This window comes from Lytechinus pictus, unplaced genomic scaffold, assembly GCF_037042905.1.
Source record: "Lytechinus pictus isolate F3 Inbred unplaced genomic scaffold, Lp3.0 scaffold_20, whole genome shotgun sequence".
NCBI classification, from domain to species: domain Eukaryota; kingdom Metazoa; phylum Echinodermata; class Echinoidea; order Temnopleuroida; family Toxopneustidae; genus Lytechinus; species Lytechinus pictus.
The window spans coordinates 10,927,541-10,947,954 of NW_026974141.1; the positions used below are offsets into that span (position 1 = coordinate 10,927,541).

A 20,414-nucleotide genomic window follows, 5' to 3' on the forward strand; every position below is an offset into this window, starting at 1 on the left:
CGAGATGCTAAGTACTGTTAACCTGTATTGTAGCGAATTCATTCTCAAAAGTTGTGCAAGACTCCAAAGAAAAAAATTTGGCACCCCTATCATTCACAACTGTGTGAGAAACTAAATCTGTGTTCAATACCATTAGTGCATGGAGAAATAACAATAAAGATAAATAAAACGTGTAAAATGTCAACAAAATCCTGATATTTCTGGCATCTCATAATTTTCTTCTGAGTTAAACCTTGGTCTAACTTCAACCTGGCCCCATAACACAAAGGTTAGTGATTAATAAATAAAATGAGTTATCACGATCATCGTTGTATGCGCAGTTTGTTCAGTTGACTCACTGGGAACCCATCGGAATCGTTCAAATTAGCGTTTAATAACCTTCATCTTAAGGGGCCCTGATTTTAGTTCAGTTTTGTGTCCTTTTGAATCTTCCCATTTGTGAGCCCACTAGAAAAGTGACTTTGCCCCAAAATATCAAAATTTAAGGCCTGGTGGGTGTTTGATAAAGCTGTTTCTTAATTCAGTATGACTTCATACACCCAAATGTTCATTGGAGATGGTTCAGCACATAGGAAAGGATCTCCAGTCAATCGTAAAGTCGCTCTTAACTTACAAACAGCTTTATGAAACACCCACCAGTTTTCTGCTCTTATTTCTATAGTAGAAATTTAATCCCTCAACTCTTTAAGCAGAGACTCAATCTCTCAATATTTCAAGCAGCAAAAAACACTGAGTAACACTGTAAAGTCAACAAACAAGTTTTCCCCGCGCTTAGAGATAAGACCCCATCTGAAGTGCAGTTATACTTGGCACAATGAGGTAAAAAGTCCATGTATCTTTAAACTTTTGAATTATCGACAATAAAATCAAATGACTTCCTAAGTTGATTAGATCGCAAACAAGACGGGAGTTTGGATCTTATCTGTTAAATTGATACTCTGTGCAATCATATCTATTATAAACATGATTGTTGACATGAAACATATAATGATTCTGGTTTATGATACAAAGTCATTCTCTATTACTACATCTAGCTACATGTAAATGACATCAAAGTATATCTCCCTGGTAGCCTAATAATGGACTCCAGAAAACAATAGGCTTTGATTCTTCATCACCAAAATGGCAGCTGTATGTCTCTATAAATGACCAATTCATTTGGTCTTGAGGCAATTGGTCTAACTCTAAGATGTAGTCTATTAACACATCCATTTGGTCTATCATCAATTTTGGTCCAATCGCTATTTGGTCTACATTACAATACACTTGGTGTAAGACCTATTTAGTCTAATGCAAACATGGTCTAATTTCCCCTTTATCAGATTCTTTATTTTGCACTTTTCGGCTAAATTATTTGAATATAAATAGTTCATTTCATCATGGAGGCTTAGTGGTGTTAACCTTTTGGATATCAAATGAAATGAGCACAGCCTACTGAACTAGAATTTAGATTAAATGATCAATGGGCTACATGGCAATTGGACCAAATGTTTACCTGGGGGTGTTTCACAAAGAAGTATAGAATTGCGCTTAAATGTTGACGCATACATGATATGCAACGCGCAATCTTCTTGATTGATACGCGGCACTGCATGTCCTGTTGGCAAGATCTGACCAATGCGGTCATGCCTTTAATAATGCACCCAGCTAGGCATTTAAGTGCAACTCTCGTTACGCTTTCTAAAACTAGTTTCCTGGAAACCGATTCAGGAAACCAGTTTGGAAGATCGCATTGCCAGCGTTCCCACTTGATCACATGAAAGCGGTTTTCAAAATCACTTCACGGAAAGCAATCTTATTGCTATGGAAACGCTCTTCAGTGGGGCGAAACGTTTCGCGCAAAATTCGAAACTGCAGCGTAGGCATGCTACACCTGTCGTGTGGAGTGGCGCGCTCAAAATGTGCGAATATCGCTTCCCGAGAACGGTTGTGTCCTCACTTACGCTAAAACCAATTCAACAAGGCAAAGCGATCTTGAGAACTACCTCACGAGTTGGTTTCTGAACCGGTTTGGAAGATCGCTTCGACCGTTCTCACTACACATTAAACTAGTTTCCACTAATCTGGTTTTAGGAAGGTAGTGAGAACGGTGTCTTAGTCATACTTCAATCTTTGTGAAACACATCCAGGTTGTAGATGAACTAGACCATGTGAAATGAGCCCAAATGGAAAGAAGACAACCACACATAGCCCAATGGGAAATTTACCAGGTTATCAAGATCTTCTTTGAATGGAAGATGACCTTTGAATGTATATTCCTCATTAGAGAATGAATCATAAAAACCTGATAATTTTGTTATCAATTTACTCAACCTCCCCAGAAATAAGGAAAACATTTTTTTTTTAAATGAATGCCACATCCCTATGCCAATATTGACACTAAACTGACCTAACGTAAGATTCAAATTCAGACTTTGGACACAATTCTTGGAGGACGTTATCCACCCTATCACAAATTTTCCCTGAAATAGTAATCCTGCATCAATTTCTTTTTACGTAGGCTCTTGCAAAAAAAAATCAAGGGTTCAGAGAAAAGATTTCTGGTATTCACACATAGATCTGGGGGCTGTAACATAAAACTTAGCAATGATCTTAGAACATTTTTCTATGATTGATTTCATCGACTTCACGGTACAATCGATCCTGAAAATCAAGTGTATGATTAATTGCTATTAAACTGTTGTGTTACGGACCCTGATCAGATTACGGCATCATGGCCCCCTAAGATCTCGGGAATGGATCACCCAATTCATAAATAAAGCCATTGAACTGCTTGAACTGCTTTTTTCTTCAGAGACTCTGAGTCGGGTCCTGCTCACATGGATAATAATAATAATAATAACGCAGTTCTTGTACAGAGCATATCACATTACATGTATGTCATAACGTCCCTATGCGCTTCCAAATGACTTGGGTATTATTACCCTGGCTTTAGCCCCGCAGCCTTTTACAGCGCGGTGGCATTTCAAGGAATAAATTCCTGCCAGGTACCCATCATCTCACCTGGGTTGAGTGCAGCACAACGTGGATGAATTCCTTGCTGAAGGAAATTATGCCATGGCTGGGATTCGAACCCACGACCCTCTGTTTGAAAGTAAGAAGACTAATCCCCTGGGCCACAACGCTCCATAAAAGAAACGCTGGATAAAAAAATAATTGGTATAAAGCTGTATTCCTATGGAGTTCTAGCTTAACCCTTATCAAACTGGGGGGTCAATTCGACCCCCCCCCCCCCACCCCCAGTATGTTGGTCCAAAATAGCCCAGTTAAGATAGGGTTAACAAACAGTTATTCAGACATTTAAATCTACAAGGGTCTAAAAAAAATCAATGTTCCCGTTCCACAGCCCTAGAAAAGACCTTGTTTATCACAAATGGGTGTTGAAATATATTTTCATTCTGATAAGAGCAATTCATTGTCTTCTTCCCCTATATGCAATGCACATGATTTTCCCGCGCTTCGGAACAAATATTGACAATGATATGATTATGATCTACTTAAAGATGTTTTTGTGGCTATATAAGTTCAATATAGCAGGGGCAAATTGTTTCCTGTATTAATCTATAATTTGAAAGCCAGGACTGATTCATATTAAGTTTAATGTTTACCAAGTAGTTGAAAACATGATATCTTATCTCCTTTTACGATTATTGTCACATTAATAAACATTGTGAGCATACATGTAAATTGTAGCCATCTTCAAGATGCACAATAAACAGCTGAAATCAGTCTGTTTAGAGGAGTTTTAAACATTTCTTTTAAATTTCTCCTGGAAAATTAATAAACAATGTGAGCACAGCCCTCCTCAAGGTGGACATAAGACAGCTGAAATAAGTCTGTTTGGAGGAGTTTTAAACATTTCTTTTTAGTTTCTCCTGGAAAATTAATAATTAATAAACAATGTGAGCACAGCCCTCCTCAAGGTGCACATTAGACAGCCGAACTAAGTCTTTTCGGAGGAGTTTTGAAACTTTTTTTAAACTCTTTTACTTTTTTAGTTTCTCCTAGACGACTAGCCATATTGCACACAAATAAGGACCTACGTCCAACAGGCGCAATGCATTATTCCCCTCATTGTGGGGTTCTGATTTTGATTGATTACTTATACCCCGTTTAGATCTATCTCTCTCTCGTGTCACACTAGAATATTGTCTGGAGCGAACACAGCATGAAATTACTTATCAAAACACGAAGGGCCATTTAGATCATCTGCGGTAATTGCGAGGTACATCGTCTCCCTTTGGACTCGCGAATTGCGTTGTCATGGCAAAATGTCAATCAAGGGAGAAAGCGTGCACTGCACAACAATCGAGGCTATGCCCTCAGCCTCAGATAAAGGACTTCCGTTTTCTATGCTGCGTTTACGCCGAGACCGTTTAGATCTACAGTCCAACAGTGGATCACGCCGTGTGATCTCGCAATGGTGCTTCACTGTCTAGGGTGTATTTTCCCTCGTGATTACCTCAGATTCGTGCTTTAGCTTTTGTGCCGAGACCGTTTAGATCCAACGACTTGTCTATAACGACCTGCGGTAACCTCCGGAGGCACTCCAGATTTTTGGCAGATCTAAACGGGGTATTACTTTAAAAGTACACCGAGGTGGTGTCAAATGTAAGATCCTTGCTTATTTTCATTTAACTTCAATAATTCAAGGACATATATTTTGAGGAAAAATGCTGTATTTAACATAAAATCAATAATGTGGGCGCGTCGTGGTCTAGTGGTTCTGACTCTCGCCTTTCAACATGTTTAAACAGAGGGTCGTGGGTTCGAATCCTAGCCATGGCATGTTTTCCTTCAGCAAGAAATTTATCCACACTGTGCTGCATTCGACCCAGGTGAGGTGAATGGGTACCCGGTAGGAGCTCCGGTGATGGCAGCTCGAGCTAAAGCCGGGGTAATAATAGCAGCGCTTTGTATCCTCAGGCAAAAGGCGCTTTATAAATCCAGCTATTATTATTATTAATGAATGTTTGGGTATAGGTTCCCTGAACAGAGTGGAACAATTTATTAAAGTTGTGAATACATTACAATTAGCTTTATGCACCATGCAAAACAAGAACAACACCATGGTAGTACTCACTAGATGAAAGACATGTCTGAGGGGGCGGAGTCACAGAGATCCCAACATCGGGCTCGTCAGTACCTCCTGGAAAATAATAATAAAATGGGTTGAAAGTCATATTGTTAATGGATAAGACTCCGGACTTTAAACCAAAAGGTCCAGGGGGGATCAGATCCCACCCAGCACTTGCGTCCTTTGACAACACGTTCATCTAAATTTGCCACTTTTCACCCAGGCGTAGTAACCATGGGTGTGTTCAATGTCGATTTTCAAATTAAACAGCAACATGAATCATGACTGAAAATTCAATTACAAACACAGAACAGAACAGAACACGATCAGCAGTGCACTTTCCAGTGTCAAAAATATAAAGCTGATTATTTGTTGATTGTCTTTAAATTTCCCGCTTCCTTTAGCGCAGCTTTAATGCACAGTTTGACCCACCACAAGAAAAGTCAATTCTTGAACCTGCTTGTGTAGGCTTCCACTGCAAGAGCAAATTTAAAGGCGTTTCAAAACTTTTCAATATTGCATTCACGATGCTGAAGGATGTTAAAATCTGAGCTGATCGCATTTAAAAAAAATCTTTTTCGACGTTTGAATTTTCCTCTGAATCATGATTATAAAGAGGTTTACTTTTACGACAGGAAATGGGGAACATTGAACACACTGTTTGTGCTCATTACATCCGCGTTTTGTAGTCACTTTTTCAATTATGATTCATGTTGCATTTAAATTTGGATACCGACATGCCACATTAATTTGTATTGAAAATTCAGATAATTTCTTTTTAATCCCTAAGAAAATATGGAAAAATCATGCTTCATATTGATGACTGGAAATTAATCCACAGACACAATACGAGAAGCATTGTTGTTTTCCAATGCCTGTACTGTACTGTCATCATTAAAGAGAAAAAGAATTATTACGATCGTAAAGATACAATTGCAAGAAAACGTGTCCGTAGCACGCTAAGGGTTAACATACCCTAAGTGCCCGGAAGGAAGTAATTCCTCGAATGCTTGAGCACATGATAAGGGCTCCGGTGCTAAGGCAAAGCGCTTAAAAACATTGTATTACGTGCTACATAAACGTTGCGTATGTTATTGCATGATTACGCCTTGAAATTTCTACAAGGTTTTCTTAATCTCGAAATCAATAGATATACAGTGGTGAAACCCACCAGAAAATGCACTCCTTGACACTGAGTATTCAATGGAAACAATAACATTACAATGTTCGGCGAGCCCAGAGAAACAAACAAACTTAAATGAATGTAATATTATATCACCTGACTTCACAAATAAATATCTAATACATAGCAGGGCTTGAGCACTTAAAATATGTTTTCTGGTGGAGTTCACTAACTTTTAGCACCATTGAAGTGTTCCAAATAAACTGAAAAAGACCGAGTATCACCTCTACCTTCTCTTCCTTCAGATACTGTATCAAGCATCTTCTCCATCACCTGCTGGTCAAAGAAATCCTTGTCGATCCCGTCTGCGACGTCGACCCCCGACGATATCACCTTGACTCCCGATTGGTAGGCTGACCTAGGGGCGGGGTGGGTGTACAGATGGGGGAGGGGGTACGGAGGTGCTGGTGCCATTTCATGGGTGTGCTGTAAAGTACAAAGTAAAAAGGAAAAGAAGCGATAAAGGACTGATGATAAATCTTATTACATTCAATAAAAAAGAAAGAACTTTAGATATTCTTAAATAACAAAATACATCAGGCAAAAGTTGGCTTTCATCATGAAAACAGATGACTAACTAAACTTAAATCTCACAAGAAAAGTGGGTGTTTGATATGTTTTTGCACATATATTTGTATAATTGATTCATATGTACTAGAAATGTCAATATTTTGACATTTTTCATGCAGTCTTTGTACTTCACGTGGGAGGGAATATTCCTGCCAAAATTTGATGTTGATGCATGGATGGTAGCGGCCGAGATCGGGTGGGTTTTTTTCCAATAAAATTCTAAAAATATGCGAAGATCGCTTCCCGAGGAACAGTTGTGTCCTCATCTACGCTTAAACTAGGCAAAGTGGACTTGAAAACCACAACACGAAGTGGTGTTCCAAATTGGTTTGGAAGATCACTTCCAAGACCGCTTCGAGCGTTCCCATTACATGTTAAACTCCCTGTAGCTTCCACTGAACGAGCTTTAGGACTATCATGCGAACAGGGTATATTGCAGTCACACTGAACTCTTTTAGAAACACCCCTGTCCCTGTTACCAATTACAATTTATGTCTATCCATCCCATAAATGGAGAATTCATAATCAAATCTGTGCCCCTCTGTACAAAGAGTTACAAATGATCCGATCAATCGTAACTCTATGGAAATCCATCAGTGTCATAATTTTTTCAACAGGAAATTTGCAAAATGTCCTTTGTAATCAAAGGAGAACACCCCAAATTGTCAAGAAGTCAATGAATTTATGGATATGCATTCATATCTAGAATTTTTTTTTAACAAACATGCATTTCATTTGTTGACTTTGCTGGCTTTCCATAGTTGCGATTGATCGGATCAATCGTAACTCTTTGTACAACGGGGCCCTGAAGCCTTACCTCTTGATTATTGCGGAAGGTGATGTAGTAGTCTTTCCTTGTTTCAGGTAGGGACTGTCTTCTTGGAATGGTTGGCATTTCAGGTGGTTTATCAAGAACCTTCATGTTCTCAAAAAGTAACCTCCTACGAGTCAAGAGAGTTGAGAGAAAATACTGAGCTTTTGGAGACAAAATATTATGTGGGAAAGAGGAAATATACATGTACGGTATCAAGATGCGTAAACTTCTTTGACCCTAAGGTCATGGTTTTCAAAGACATTTTAATTGAAACATACCTGCCATCATTTGAAATGCATAATCTGGGTCCCCTACCAAAGGTTAGCGATTAATCGCACGCTTAATTTCCACGATTGATGTACATTGTAGTCAATGCAATCAATTGCAGGAAAATGTTGTACAATCATGGCTAAGCTTTGTGTTATGGGCCACTTGGACAAACAAAGGTTAAGAGGCCAGGGGGCAGCATCCCCTAAAGTTCCTGGATTTTTTCATAGCAGCTTTAAAGGCCATAGAAACACAATTTTCACACCTAAAATTAATGTATTGAAGGTTTCAAAATCTTTTGATATATACTGCAGTGTAATGAAAGTGAGCTCGTTCATTTACATTTAGTTTTCCCACGCTCTTTTTTTTCTAACATGACGTTCAGAATCACCAGATTTTGGGCCATTTTGAAAAGTTGAAAATCTGCACATATCAAGATGAAATCTGGACAGTTGGCGGGTCAGGGGGTGTTTCACAAAGATTAAGTGTGACTTTATAGAATCGCACTTTAATTCCTGGCTGCGTACGGTATAGAAGACATCACCCCATTGGGCAGATCATGCGCACGGGACGCGCGCTATCGCGTATCTATCAATCAGATTGCATGTTACATATCGTGTGCGCGTCCGCATTTCAGTGCGACTGAGCGGTGTTGCAAGAAAATATTTGCAATCAACTGCAAATATTCTGTTGCAATTTTACAAGTGATAGAAAAACGTTAGCTGTAGCAAACAGATTAAACTCCTTGTTTTGAGAAGCAGATTAACAATCAATTACATATTTGCAATTAATTGCAAGACGTGTGATTGATTTAGGGACCGAAAATAGACTTGCAATTGATCGCAAGTTTCTTGCAACACCCCATTTTAATCTTCGAGAAACACCTGCCTGGAGTACAAAATATGGTTGCATTCAGTATCTACATGTAGATAGCAGGATGTGTATTGGTTGTGTTTATTATAAACTCTTTTACCCTGGATTCAGGATTTCAGGTACAAGAATTTGACGTTTCGTTCCAACCACAGCTTCCTTTGGTCAAGTTTTTGTCGGTCACAAAAGAAACAGCTTCCAACATGCAAACATGGACGCTCAAAAACATTCTGCACATTTCAGATGGGATAATCTAAATGGGCTATATAGGAGTTATCTACTTTTCACTTCAATATATTGACATACATACAATACTTTTATAATTTTGAATACCGTACTTTGAAGGCCATTGTGGGGGACATAAAATCATTTTGCTCAAATGAAATTTTTACTCATCCTAAATTTTCATTTGTATTCCTCCTATCACATTAAATAGAAACCTACAAATGTATAGTGCAGTTACACCTTTAACACTCGACCTTTGACCCAAACACTATTGACCTTTGACCCCAAACACTCCATGCAATTTACCTGCGTTCTGTCCAGCAACCTTGTATGCACTTACTTTGCATCTTTTATCGTGAATGAATGGACTTTGAAGACTTGGCCGAGTGGGTCTGATTTGCAGAATACATTCTTCGGGTCGTTGGGATCATAAAGCTGCCTTGAGCTGATGTATTTGATTAGATAAGAGAGAACCTACATGTAGGATGAGAATGACAAAAAGAAGCAATTTGAATCTAGTCTGCAGGCACAGACCCTGATTTTATTAAACTTTGCACAAGTGGGTCTTCACACCAGACTACAAGTATCACAAATACTGCCACAGAAGAGAGTACCAAGGATGGGCGTGACAAAAAGAATAGTGTCAGCGACTTCAGTCTAGTCTGCAGGCACAGACCCTGCTTGAAACTTTGATTGACAAGTGGGTCTTGACACCACACTAGCACAAATATTCCCTCCAAATTCTCTCTAAAGGAGCATTTTCAAAACTTTTTGTGGTATTGGTGGTGATTTTATACCCGATTGCTAAGAAAGGTGAATGCTTGTAAGCAAGCAACCAGAGGACCGACGGCTTAAGGTCCGTTCCGAAGGACCTGGTACTGAGGATTATATGCCTTACCAAAGGGCACTAGCGCACCAAGTGGGAATCGAATCCGGGTCACCGGAATACGAGTCCCCCGCTCTACCGGCTGAGCTATCGCGCCTCAATTATTGGGGCTAATCTACAGCTTTTCTTTCTTTTCTAACTATAAATCGCCCTCATCATCAGCACATTTCGCTGATGGTGTACAAGTATGACCACACCACAAAACATGATTTTTTTTTCCTTTCATTTTTTTTCCCATCATGTTGAATAATGTACTCTGACTGTCATTTACTACAGTGTACATGTGTATCATCATAAGCAATTACGCTTTTTGTATCCCTCAGTTTCTTACAAGTATTTCTCATTATTTGTGACAGACATCCTCACAGGAATACCATCATACTTTCAAATGTCATTTCAAGAGGCTTAAAATATTAAATAATTAGCTGCAATTAAATTGCATCATTAAATTTCTGACAAGAGCTCATCATAATCATATTACAAAACATACAAAAGGAAACCTATGAACATAATGCACATAAAAGAAACACGAGGTGCTTTTAGACTGACCTGAAAACCGAGAATACCAGGTAACCTCTGATCAAAAAAATAGACTGATTTTATACAGTACTACCCTCACATTAAGAAAATACCAGGTAATTTTGTGGAAAGAAAATTTCTGGCAATATTCCCAAAAGAAAACACCCCCTAAATAGTAGCTCCTTGTCATATAATGAGAACTTTCAAACGGATATTTTTAAAGGTCGGCGGTATTCTCACGATGTGAAAGCAAATTACGAATTCATTTCCATCCCAGCGAGTGGTTGTCTGGATTGCTAGCTTATACGGTGCCTGCTAACAACTTCCAGAACCTCCAGATTCTTGGGATCGAGGCGGTCTGAAACCATCTGTCTGGTACGGGTGGGTATGAATGGAAAATTATTATCGGGAATTTAGAAGCCTGAACAATCTTGGGATAATTTAGAGATATTTTGGAGATGGAGTCAGTTTGAAAGCATCTATTGATTTTATAGTTTACACTGGAAATGATTAATCAACGGGCCTTGATAAAACAGCAATCGAAACTTGAAACCAGGATGTGAGAACCAGGATGTATTTTTTTTTATCCAGGGACTTTACGGATTAATCATCAAAATTTAATTCATCTTATTCTAACAGGTGGATTCCCTGTCAAGAGTACCTCTACTGACACTGGGTGGTGTTCTGATAGCCATGGTTTTAGTTTTAAACCAGAGTCAAAGGTCAAGTCCACCCCAGAAAATTGTTGATTTGAATAAATAGAGAAAAATTAAACTAGCACAACACTGAAAATTTCATCAAAATCAGATGTAAAGTAAGAAAATTATGACAATTTAAGTTTCGCTTATTTTCCACAAAACAGTGCTATGCACAACTCAGTGACATGCAAATGACACAGTCGATGATGTCCCTCACTCACTATTTCTTTTGTTTTTTAATGTTTGAATTATATTTATACAATATTTCATTTTTTACAGATTTTACACTAAGGACCAACTTGATTGAACCATATAGTATTAAACAATGCTAATTCCACATGTTCAGGGAGGAATTAATTGTTGTTTCACAGAACAACAGGTGGAAAATTTGAATATTTCACATTTCATATAAAAAATACAAAAGAAATAGTGAGTGAGTGATGTCATCAGTCTCCTCATTTGCATACCGACCAGGATGTTTTTATTTTGGGAGTTCATATGGCCGGGGGGGGGGGGGGGGGGTGAAATTGCACGCGGGTTGTCTGGGACATAATCTACACATTGTATAGTAATTTATTTCATGCAAATTGCTATTAAGTGATTATGCTAATTCATGCGTAATTAGTATGCAAAATCATACTTTTTCCTCTAACTCCCTAAATAAAGCTCCAAATGTTCTAATTTTTGGTATAGAAACTCTTTGTGGTGTTCTTAGCAAGAGTACATGAACAAAATTGCGATATCAAACCATTTTCTTATGTACTATATTGTTTCTTTGCAATTTCATATGTATTTTTTTGGTTTTTTACCTTTTGTTTTTCATTGTTTTTTCAATGAAATTTGTTGGGGACTCTTCTGAGATCATAAAAAGCATAAAATAAATACATTTAGACCAGCAAAACTAAAAATAATCATACATTTATGATTTTTGGTTGAAAACACAATTTGCATTGACTTTGTACCCAAAATTATGTTTTTGAGCAATTTTTGGTCTGACATGCACTTACATAATGTTGCGTAATTTCGGAACCATGTACCCGGGTGATGCAATAGATAGGTTTAAGTTGTGGTTTAACTATGGATAGCCAATAGTAGCAAAAAACCTCCCTAAGAGTGAAATTTCAATGTATCAACTCATTTTTCTCTCAAATCATTCTGAACTCTTTCGGAAGGATAAGATTGTTTTTTTTTCAGCATTCATGATGAGTTAGGAAAGAACCAGGGTGGGTGTTTCGTAAAGCTGTTCGTATAAGAGCGACGTTAAGAACGACTGGTGATCCTTTCTTGTGGTATTGTATACACCAAAAAGTTCACTGGTGATGGTTAAGCGCGTAAGAAACGTTCACCAGTCGTTCATAAGTCGCTATTAACTTACGAACAGCTTTAAGAAACAGCCCCCAGTGAACATAAACATAAAATGTAAAGTTTTGACATTATTGGCTTTCCCTAATTTTGGCATTGAGTTTATAGACCATGGTCTATTTAAGTTAAACCTGACTTCAGAATAAGGGCATTTGGGTCTAAGCCAAAAGTGGGAAACCAACACCTGAACGAGCCTTTCATATCCCTAAGAGCTCAGAATTTACAGCTTATGAAACATGAGTTTCCAGTTATAATCATGTCCATTTAATAAGAAAATAACCTTTGAAAGCGGAAAAGCGCCTCTGTAATAGTGCAACAGGACAGAATTTCAAAAATCTATATTACATCTGTATGTCAAAACTAAAAATACAAAAAATTGGGGGGGGGGAAATAAGTCATCCCATTGAGTTTTGGGAGCTACATGTATCTGCAAAAATGATTAAAATTTCAAGATTTGTTTTTGGGGGCATTTTATATATTTTTTTTTAATTGGTCAGTTATACAGTAATTGTTAGATAGATATGTATACATCAAAAGCTAGGAGCCTGGGACCCATAAATTAGTACCTTAAGTTTCTTAACGATCAAAACTAATTTCCTACGATTCGGAGCAGAACTGTTAAGTCTTTTTTTTCTGTCCCTCCGCATAAAATTGGGATTTTTAAAGTACAGATTACAGATTTGGAATGTTAAATTCTTGTAAATAGCAAACTGCATCCACCAAACAGCCAGTGTAAAAGGCACCTTGATGCAAAAACAATCAACTTACTTCTTTGGCTGTGAAAGTGTTGCCCTGAGCTCCAACTGTTCGCAGAAGCTTGAGAAACTGTGGTATTGGGGATACCTGGAAGAGAGAAAAGTATAATACTGTACATGTATCTTCTTCAGTATCCAATTAGTACTAGTATCTATCCTGGGGCAACAACGCCATGAGTAACATGATTGTGCACATTAAAGATCAATACAAATTCAGCATTTGCAGGTACACTGTAGGAGTAATAGATACATGTACAGGTAGGCTGTGGTCGTATACCTACCACGTCGGCCTAATTCCATTATATTTTCTAGCTATTCCACCTTGGAAAAAAATGAAGGGTTAAGATAAGATAAAAGGGGAATACATCTTTTTCTCAGTGTGTACTTGTAGGCCTACATAGTTTCACAAATTTTTTGCGATCAAGTGCACTCTCGGAATCTCCCCCTCCCTTTCTGCCCCCCACCCCCCTCTGTCCCTCTCCAATCCTTCTTTCCCTCCCTCCTCCCCTCCTTCCTTCCTCCTTCTCTCCCTCTCAACCACACAATCCCTCCCTCACTCTCTCTCTCCATCCCTCTACATCTATACCTCTCTTTTCTCTCTCTCTCTCTCTCTCTCTCTCACATCATCAGGGTTTGGGATTCCTCCCTGGCTGGAGAAATAGTGAAAAACTACTGGTGCATGAATAGGCCTCCATACCTGCCATGCATATCTATTTTTGTTTCTTACCCCCCACCCCCCCCCCTCCTCCTTTTTTTGAACTCCTGATACTATACACGAACATGAATGTAATATTCATGTTTTCACAAAAGCATTATCGAAGTTGGAGCAATACAGTGAGAGCTTTGTCACACAATGCAAGAGGGGCGGGAACCCTATTGTTCCTTGCAAACAGTTGTCACAGCGGATGAACAATAATTGAACTGGGAAGGATGGAAAGGACAGATTGCACTCTGCGCCATCCAGCCAGCCAGGCAAGCAGAAACATGTCCAGTGGTTTACAGGAAGCATTATTAATATGGATGCCATGTAGGCAAACATGTAACAAATTACCAGTACCTTCAAACAATATTCTTAAATCGAGATATGTAATCACAAACATGAACTCTTTCCATGCTTTTTTTCTATTCAAATTAAATTGTTGGACCTCACCCTGAGATTAAAAAAAATACAAGTTAATAATGTTCTTTCTTTAAAATGAAATATACTAAAAAAAAAAAATCTTTATGATAAAAAAAAATGGACACTCCATGGACAGGCTTTTGTACGTACACTCCGTAGAAGATTGCTTCAAAGTTTCAAAACTTTAATAATATGCAACATTTTCAGTGCTTAATACAGTGTTTCTAATAGCGCAATCACATTTCCCCTACAGCGGCCGTACGGCGAGTAGAAAACGGCTGTTTGATTCATTTTTATTGAAACCACCTATTTGTAGCTGGTACAAAAATTGTTAAAACGGGCGTTTTCTACTCGCGTATGGCCGCCGTAGGGGAAACGTGACTGCACCATTTATTGTATTTTCACACTTAAAATGTTGCATATTCATCAATTTTTAAACTTTGAAGCAATCTTCTATATGCTGTGGATGCTGAATATCATTGTAATATAGTTTTCTTAAAATACAAAGTGCAGCAACCCCTTATCAATGACCTGAAAACAGACTGTATTGAGAGACTACATGATTACCTTTATAATGCAGGAATAACACATGTATTGATGGATGAGAACATTGTAATAAACTGAACATGCACAGACATGATGCAGTAGGAGCAAACCTTGAGCTGACTATCATGTTAAATCGTGGAACAAATGATCCTTTCAGTGTCTGACTTGGTGTGAAATGTGAATGTCCAACCTAATGTATACTGAATAGTAGGGGGGAGTGGTCTCAGATTAAATTCAGACCTGAGAACTCTAAAAGTCCATATCCAGGGCTCTACACTGACCATTTTTTTTTTACTGGTCCAACCAGTTCATGTCGAACCAGTGGATACCCAGTTTTTCCATGTTTGACTGGCCCGAACCTAAAATTTACTGGTCCTTACAAATAATGAAAACATACAGGGTACTGAGACTTGAGTTTATTTGCTGTCTTTTATTGCTTTTTTTGCCCCCCCCCCCCCTTAAAACACCAAAAATATAAACAAACAGTGCACGTATACACTCACACATTGAGAGCCTTTTTTAATATTCTATAAAAGAGGAGACAATGTCATTTGCATCAGTTTGATAAAAGTATATTTTTTACTGGTCATGTCAGACCAGTAAATCTGGCTATTTCTGAAAAGTTACTGGCCCGGCAGCAATTTTTACTGGTCTGGGACTGTCGAACCCGCGCCAGTGTACATGTAGCACGCTGCCATTTCATTCCATGGGTCCTTTAGCTATACAATGGGATTTTCAAGGATTTCAAATATTAGGGGAAAAGAGAGAGATTAAACTAATCAATTGATTCACATATGATCTAAGGATCGTCATTAAAAGTAGAATTCTTCCCAGGCATTCCTTTAAAGGAGAATGAAACTCTTGGAGCAAGTTAGCTTTTGTGAAAGCAGAAAAATCAAAGAATAAGATCAACAAAAGTTTAAGTAAAATAGGACTAGCAATAGAAGAGTTATGAGCATTTGAATGTCAAGATCACTAATGCTATGGAGATCCTCACATTGGCAATGCGACCAAGATCTATGATGTCACAGATGAACAACTCTCCCCTTTTGGACACTGAAAATATACCCCAAAACATCTCTCTTTGCTCATTCTAATCATATGAAAAACGATTCATCAATGATATAATGTTGTGAAACCTCTGTACTTGTCCTCTCATAAAGAGAACACCTCCCTTGTGATAGACTCTATAAAAGTGAGAATATAAGTGAAATAAGTACTTAAGTAATAAGGGAGTTGTACGTGTGTGACATCACAGATCTTGGTCGCATTGCCAATGGGAGGATCTACATGGCATTAGTGATCTCGACATTCAAATGCTCATAACTTTCTTATTATTCATTCAATCTTCCTCAAACTTTCAACAATTTGTTTCTTTGATTTTTCTCTTTGATATGGATTCAGCTGGTTTCAAGGGTTTCATTCTCCTTTAATAAAGTTATGCTTAACATTGCAGATCCAGTAAATGGAGGCCTATAGGTTTGTGAAAGAGCAAACATGAAAGTGATGAAATGCTGAAAGATCAAATAACTTTATAAAGAGATTATTTTTTTATGGTCTAATACCCCTTTCATAAACCCAATAAAACATATCCTCCAATTAGCCGCCTAAGAGTAATGCGGATAATTCAATAAAAATTGCGTTCACAAACTCCATAAATTATTTTTACGAGCGCCCGTCCTGAAGAAGGCGGATAATCATCATGACAACTGGACACGCCCCCTCCAATGCGGTTGTGTTGGAAAAGGGTGACCTTGTGACCGCACCATGGCAATTATCCGCATTATTTGGAAATACATTCATAAACTCAAAATCTTGTCCCGATGCCGCTATTATGCGGATAATAGCAGCATCAGAATTATGCGGATAACTCTTGTCCTCCTCTGATTTTACGACCAAATTATGCTGCTATTAGCCGCATAATTGTGTTTTATTGGGTTTATGAAAGGGGTATAAGTCGATCAAAATTGACTACTTTTACTTTGCCGAGCTACAAGTACATGTACATGTTTATACATGTCGGAACTAACCAAGTGAAACTTATCGACTTTATGAGGCTGTTCTAGTTGATCAGTTCAGCAATCGGAAAGGGGCATTTAAAGAACACAACAATGAACAATCTTATACAATAAAGCACAATACAGTGGTTATTGTAAACATGCCCAAAAGTCAATTGGGCAAGAATGAGAGACTTGCCGGATCTTGCCTGGGCTATGACTGTAAACACAATCATGACATTGACTCTAGATACTTGATCCAATATGTCACACAAGAAGAGTGACAATTGCAGTTTCAAAAGTCATGAAAAAGCATTTCAACAGAAATTGAAAATCTGATTTTATGCAGAAAGTGGAACCACAAAAATGCGACCACGTAATACTGTCAACATTGACTATCTACTTGCCAGTGTATGTTGAACTGGTGAATTATCGGATGGTCTAATACCACTTGGTCTACTTATCAGTTTGTCCAACTTCACTTAGTCTAAACTGATTTCGTCTACAACCAGTTCGTCTAATATCCAATTCGTCTAATTCCCACTTGGTCTACTATCCAATTCGTCTAATTTCCATTAGGGCTAATAACCAGTTGGGCTAATTCTCACTTGGACTAATATTCAATTCGTCTAATTCCCACTTGGTCTAATATCCAATTCGTCTAATGAGCAGTTGGGCTAAAACCATTTAGTCCAAATGTTGATAGCCCATCTGATGATTAGACCAAGTGATATTAGACCAACCGCCCGTAAACCGTTCAACTTTACTGTGATAGATACTGTAGTCCTTTTCATCAGGTGGAAATGACAGATAATGGAGCCCCCAAGTCATTATGTTTTTTTTAATTAAAATTGTCATTACTCCAAGTCTCTAATATTCTTCTGTAAAGTTTTGTGTCATAATGTTTGTTACTTCATTGCAAGCCCTTGATGTGAAGACGAGAGGTCAATACTGTACGTACATTTATAGGAAATTTTGTCTCCCATAGATTTAAAAAAATTCAAACAATTTCTATATAAAATAATACTTATTAATGTTTTATATTGAATCATATTTGATAGGACAGAAAAGATTTAGCCATTTTAATTGTTTGTTCATGTTTTGCTCGGTTTTATGAATATCTATTACTCTTATTTTTTCATATTCCCCATTTGTTTTGCTTTAATTATTTCCACTGAATAATAGCTATGCAATCTTTATAAATCCCATAAAATGTGAATACCAGGTAAATCACTTTTTGGGCTCATGATTTTTTCTCCAAAAATAATTAAACTTCATGAAATAAAGATGAAATTTTGTCTTATAAGAGGACATTTTCTTGGACTTGCCCAGTAAACATTTAAGAAAAGTTTTTTGGTACTATCAGAAAAAATCTATGTACTGTATGAGTTTAAGTTCCTTGACTAATCAAAAGTAAGAATTCCAGTAAAAAAAAATAGAAAAAGGGTTATTCGCTGAAATGTTAAAATCTTTATGGCTACCATAGTAAATGGTCCATAAATCTTGATTCATCATATAAAAACATACCAGGTTATTCATCGATCAGTGTTGATGAAAAAAAAAGTGGGCTTGTGAAATTTCTAATTTCAAATTCTGAAGACAAGTTTTTACTTGCTAGAAATTTGGTAAATACATGTATACAGTCTGTTTGTTGACAGGGCCTCCTCATATTGACAATACAGGTATTGTATATAAAGCTGATATTTACTTTTTGAAACTAATAATTGTCATCCAATGTTATCAATCTCAAGTCAAGTGTGTATTTATGTGCCCAGTTATCAAATAAATACATGTACATGTAGTTGCATTTACATTGGAAATAAATTTGGCAAAAACTTATTCCTGGGCCTACTTCAAGAAGAAATAGAAAGGGATTAATTGTAGGCCTACTGTTTAAAGAAAAAGTTAATCTTGGGAAATGTTGATAGCACAGAGACATGTTGAGTATAGACTGCAGGGATATAATGATGAACCTGGCTTGGTTTTCAATAGAGGGATGTCCATCCCAACTTTGAATTGTATTTTATTTTTTTAAGAAATATGCAATACTTTATTTCTTTCCTCCTTGATGTGAAACAATGTTAATTCCTTCCTGAAAATGTGGAAATACTACATGTATTTCAAACCTATTGTGATTGGATAAGTTCCCCTGCAAAATCTGAAGAAAAAAATATATATATTTTCAAAAATAGTGGGTGTGTGACACCATCATCTCTCTCATTTTCATATAAAATCAAGGTGGTTTGCATAAATGTAATTGTCATGAAAAACAATAAGCAAAACTTTGAAATACCATAACTTTATTTCCTATCAAATTTTTGTGAAATTGTATTCTTGATTTACTTTCCCTTGTTTTTTCTCAAAGGAAAAAAGGTTTTGTTGGAGTAGCCTTTATTGTACGTACAATATACAGAGAACAGTGCTTATTTTCTTGAGATAGACTGGAAACTTTCAAGGAAAAGTATTGCACGTTATAATAGTTACCTCACATAGAGACAGTTTTTCTCGTAAGAACTAAATTGTTTTTAATCTGGCAATATTTCTTGCATATTCTATGTAGGACACTGGCACACTGCACACCTTTACACAGTGAGAGGAAACAAATTTCCAATGAAAAAGACACAACTATAATTCATATCCTCATTAAAATAAATGTAATTTGGCATATTAATAACGCAGACAAGACAAAACATGAACTTTCCTTGAGGCTACGTTCTGAAAATCTAATGCCAAAGCTGTTTCTTCTCCCCGTGCCTATGGAATTCATTCCTGGCATTTTAATACAGTGATGATCCTGCTAATGAGAGACTAGCAAGTCTCTGCTTGTTGGGTGCATTGTACAATCAGATCACATGACCATGTCACCTGACTTTACCATTCCACCCCATTGGCTTGTGTGTAGTCTGGTTTGCAGACCCTCAGTCTACAATCAGAAGTTGCAGAGTGAATAAAGAATGGGCATCTTGAGAAATTATAGCCAATGCTGAGTCATGTGGTTTTGCACTTTTGTAAAGGGCATTTGAAATGTCATCAGTGACTCAGCTTTAATATACATACTAGAATTGTGTGATTTTTTTTTTCATTCCAGACTCTCACAATTGCAATGCACAAAATTACTTCCAAACAGGGGTACTTTGAAAGGGTAAAGGAGAAGGTAGTAGAACTTTGGATTTCAATCAAAATGTCATTATTTCATTAAATATAAATCTAGCTGCTCTACATCTCTTATTCCACTTTTGGAAGGATTTTCTCATATTAAAGCGTCCAATTTGTAAAACCAAAACTACACTGTAGAGTGCAATAACATGTTTTAATACAAAATCCAGTGACTTTTTAATGATATCAGTTTCCAACTTTATATTCAAATTGAAAAACTTCATGTACTGTACATTGAGGAGGAGAGGGCTTGGGATTAAAGACTACATTCTCTATCTACCCTTTAATATCACAAGCCAAAGAAAATTGAAATCCATAACTATCAAGTACAAGTCTGTACATGTAGTTGCTTAGATCTCAATCTCATCT

General features: G+C 37.3%; 1 protein-coding gene across 3 annotated transcripts in view; it reads right to left on the reverse strand.

Annotated features, from left to right (window-relative positions):
• LOC129282858 (uncharacterized) overlaps positions 1-20,414 on the reverse strand; it is a 42,684-nt gene that overhangs the window by 16,769 nt on the left and 5,501 nt on the right. For 2 of the 3 annotated variants that reach the window (XM_064114887.1, XM_064114889.1), the window contains exons 3-7: positions 13,240-13,314; positions 9,347-9,480; positions 7,648-7,771; positions 6,485-6,686; positions 5,084-5,149 (exon numbers count right to left, since the gene is read on the reverse strand). In XM_064114887.1, the coding sequence (XP_063970957.1) occupies positions 5,084-5,149; positions 6,485-6,686; positions 7,648-7,771; positions 9,347-9,480; positions 13,240-13,314 (601 nt within the window). The remainder of the gene's footprint in view (positions 1-5,083; positions 5,150-6,484; positions 6,687-7,647; positions 7,772-9,346; positions 9,481-13,239; positions 13,315-20,414) is intronic. The other variant, XM_064114888.1, reaches the window with a different exon arrangement.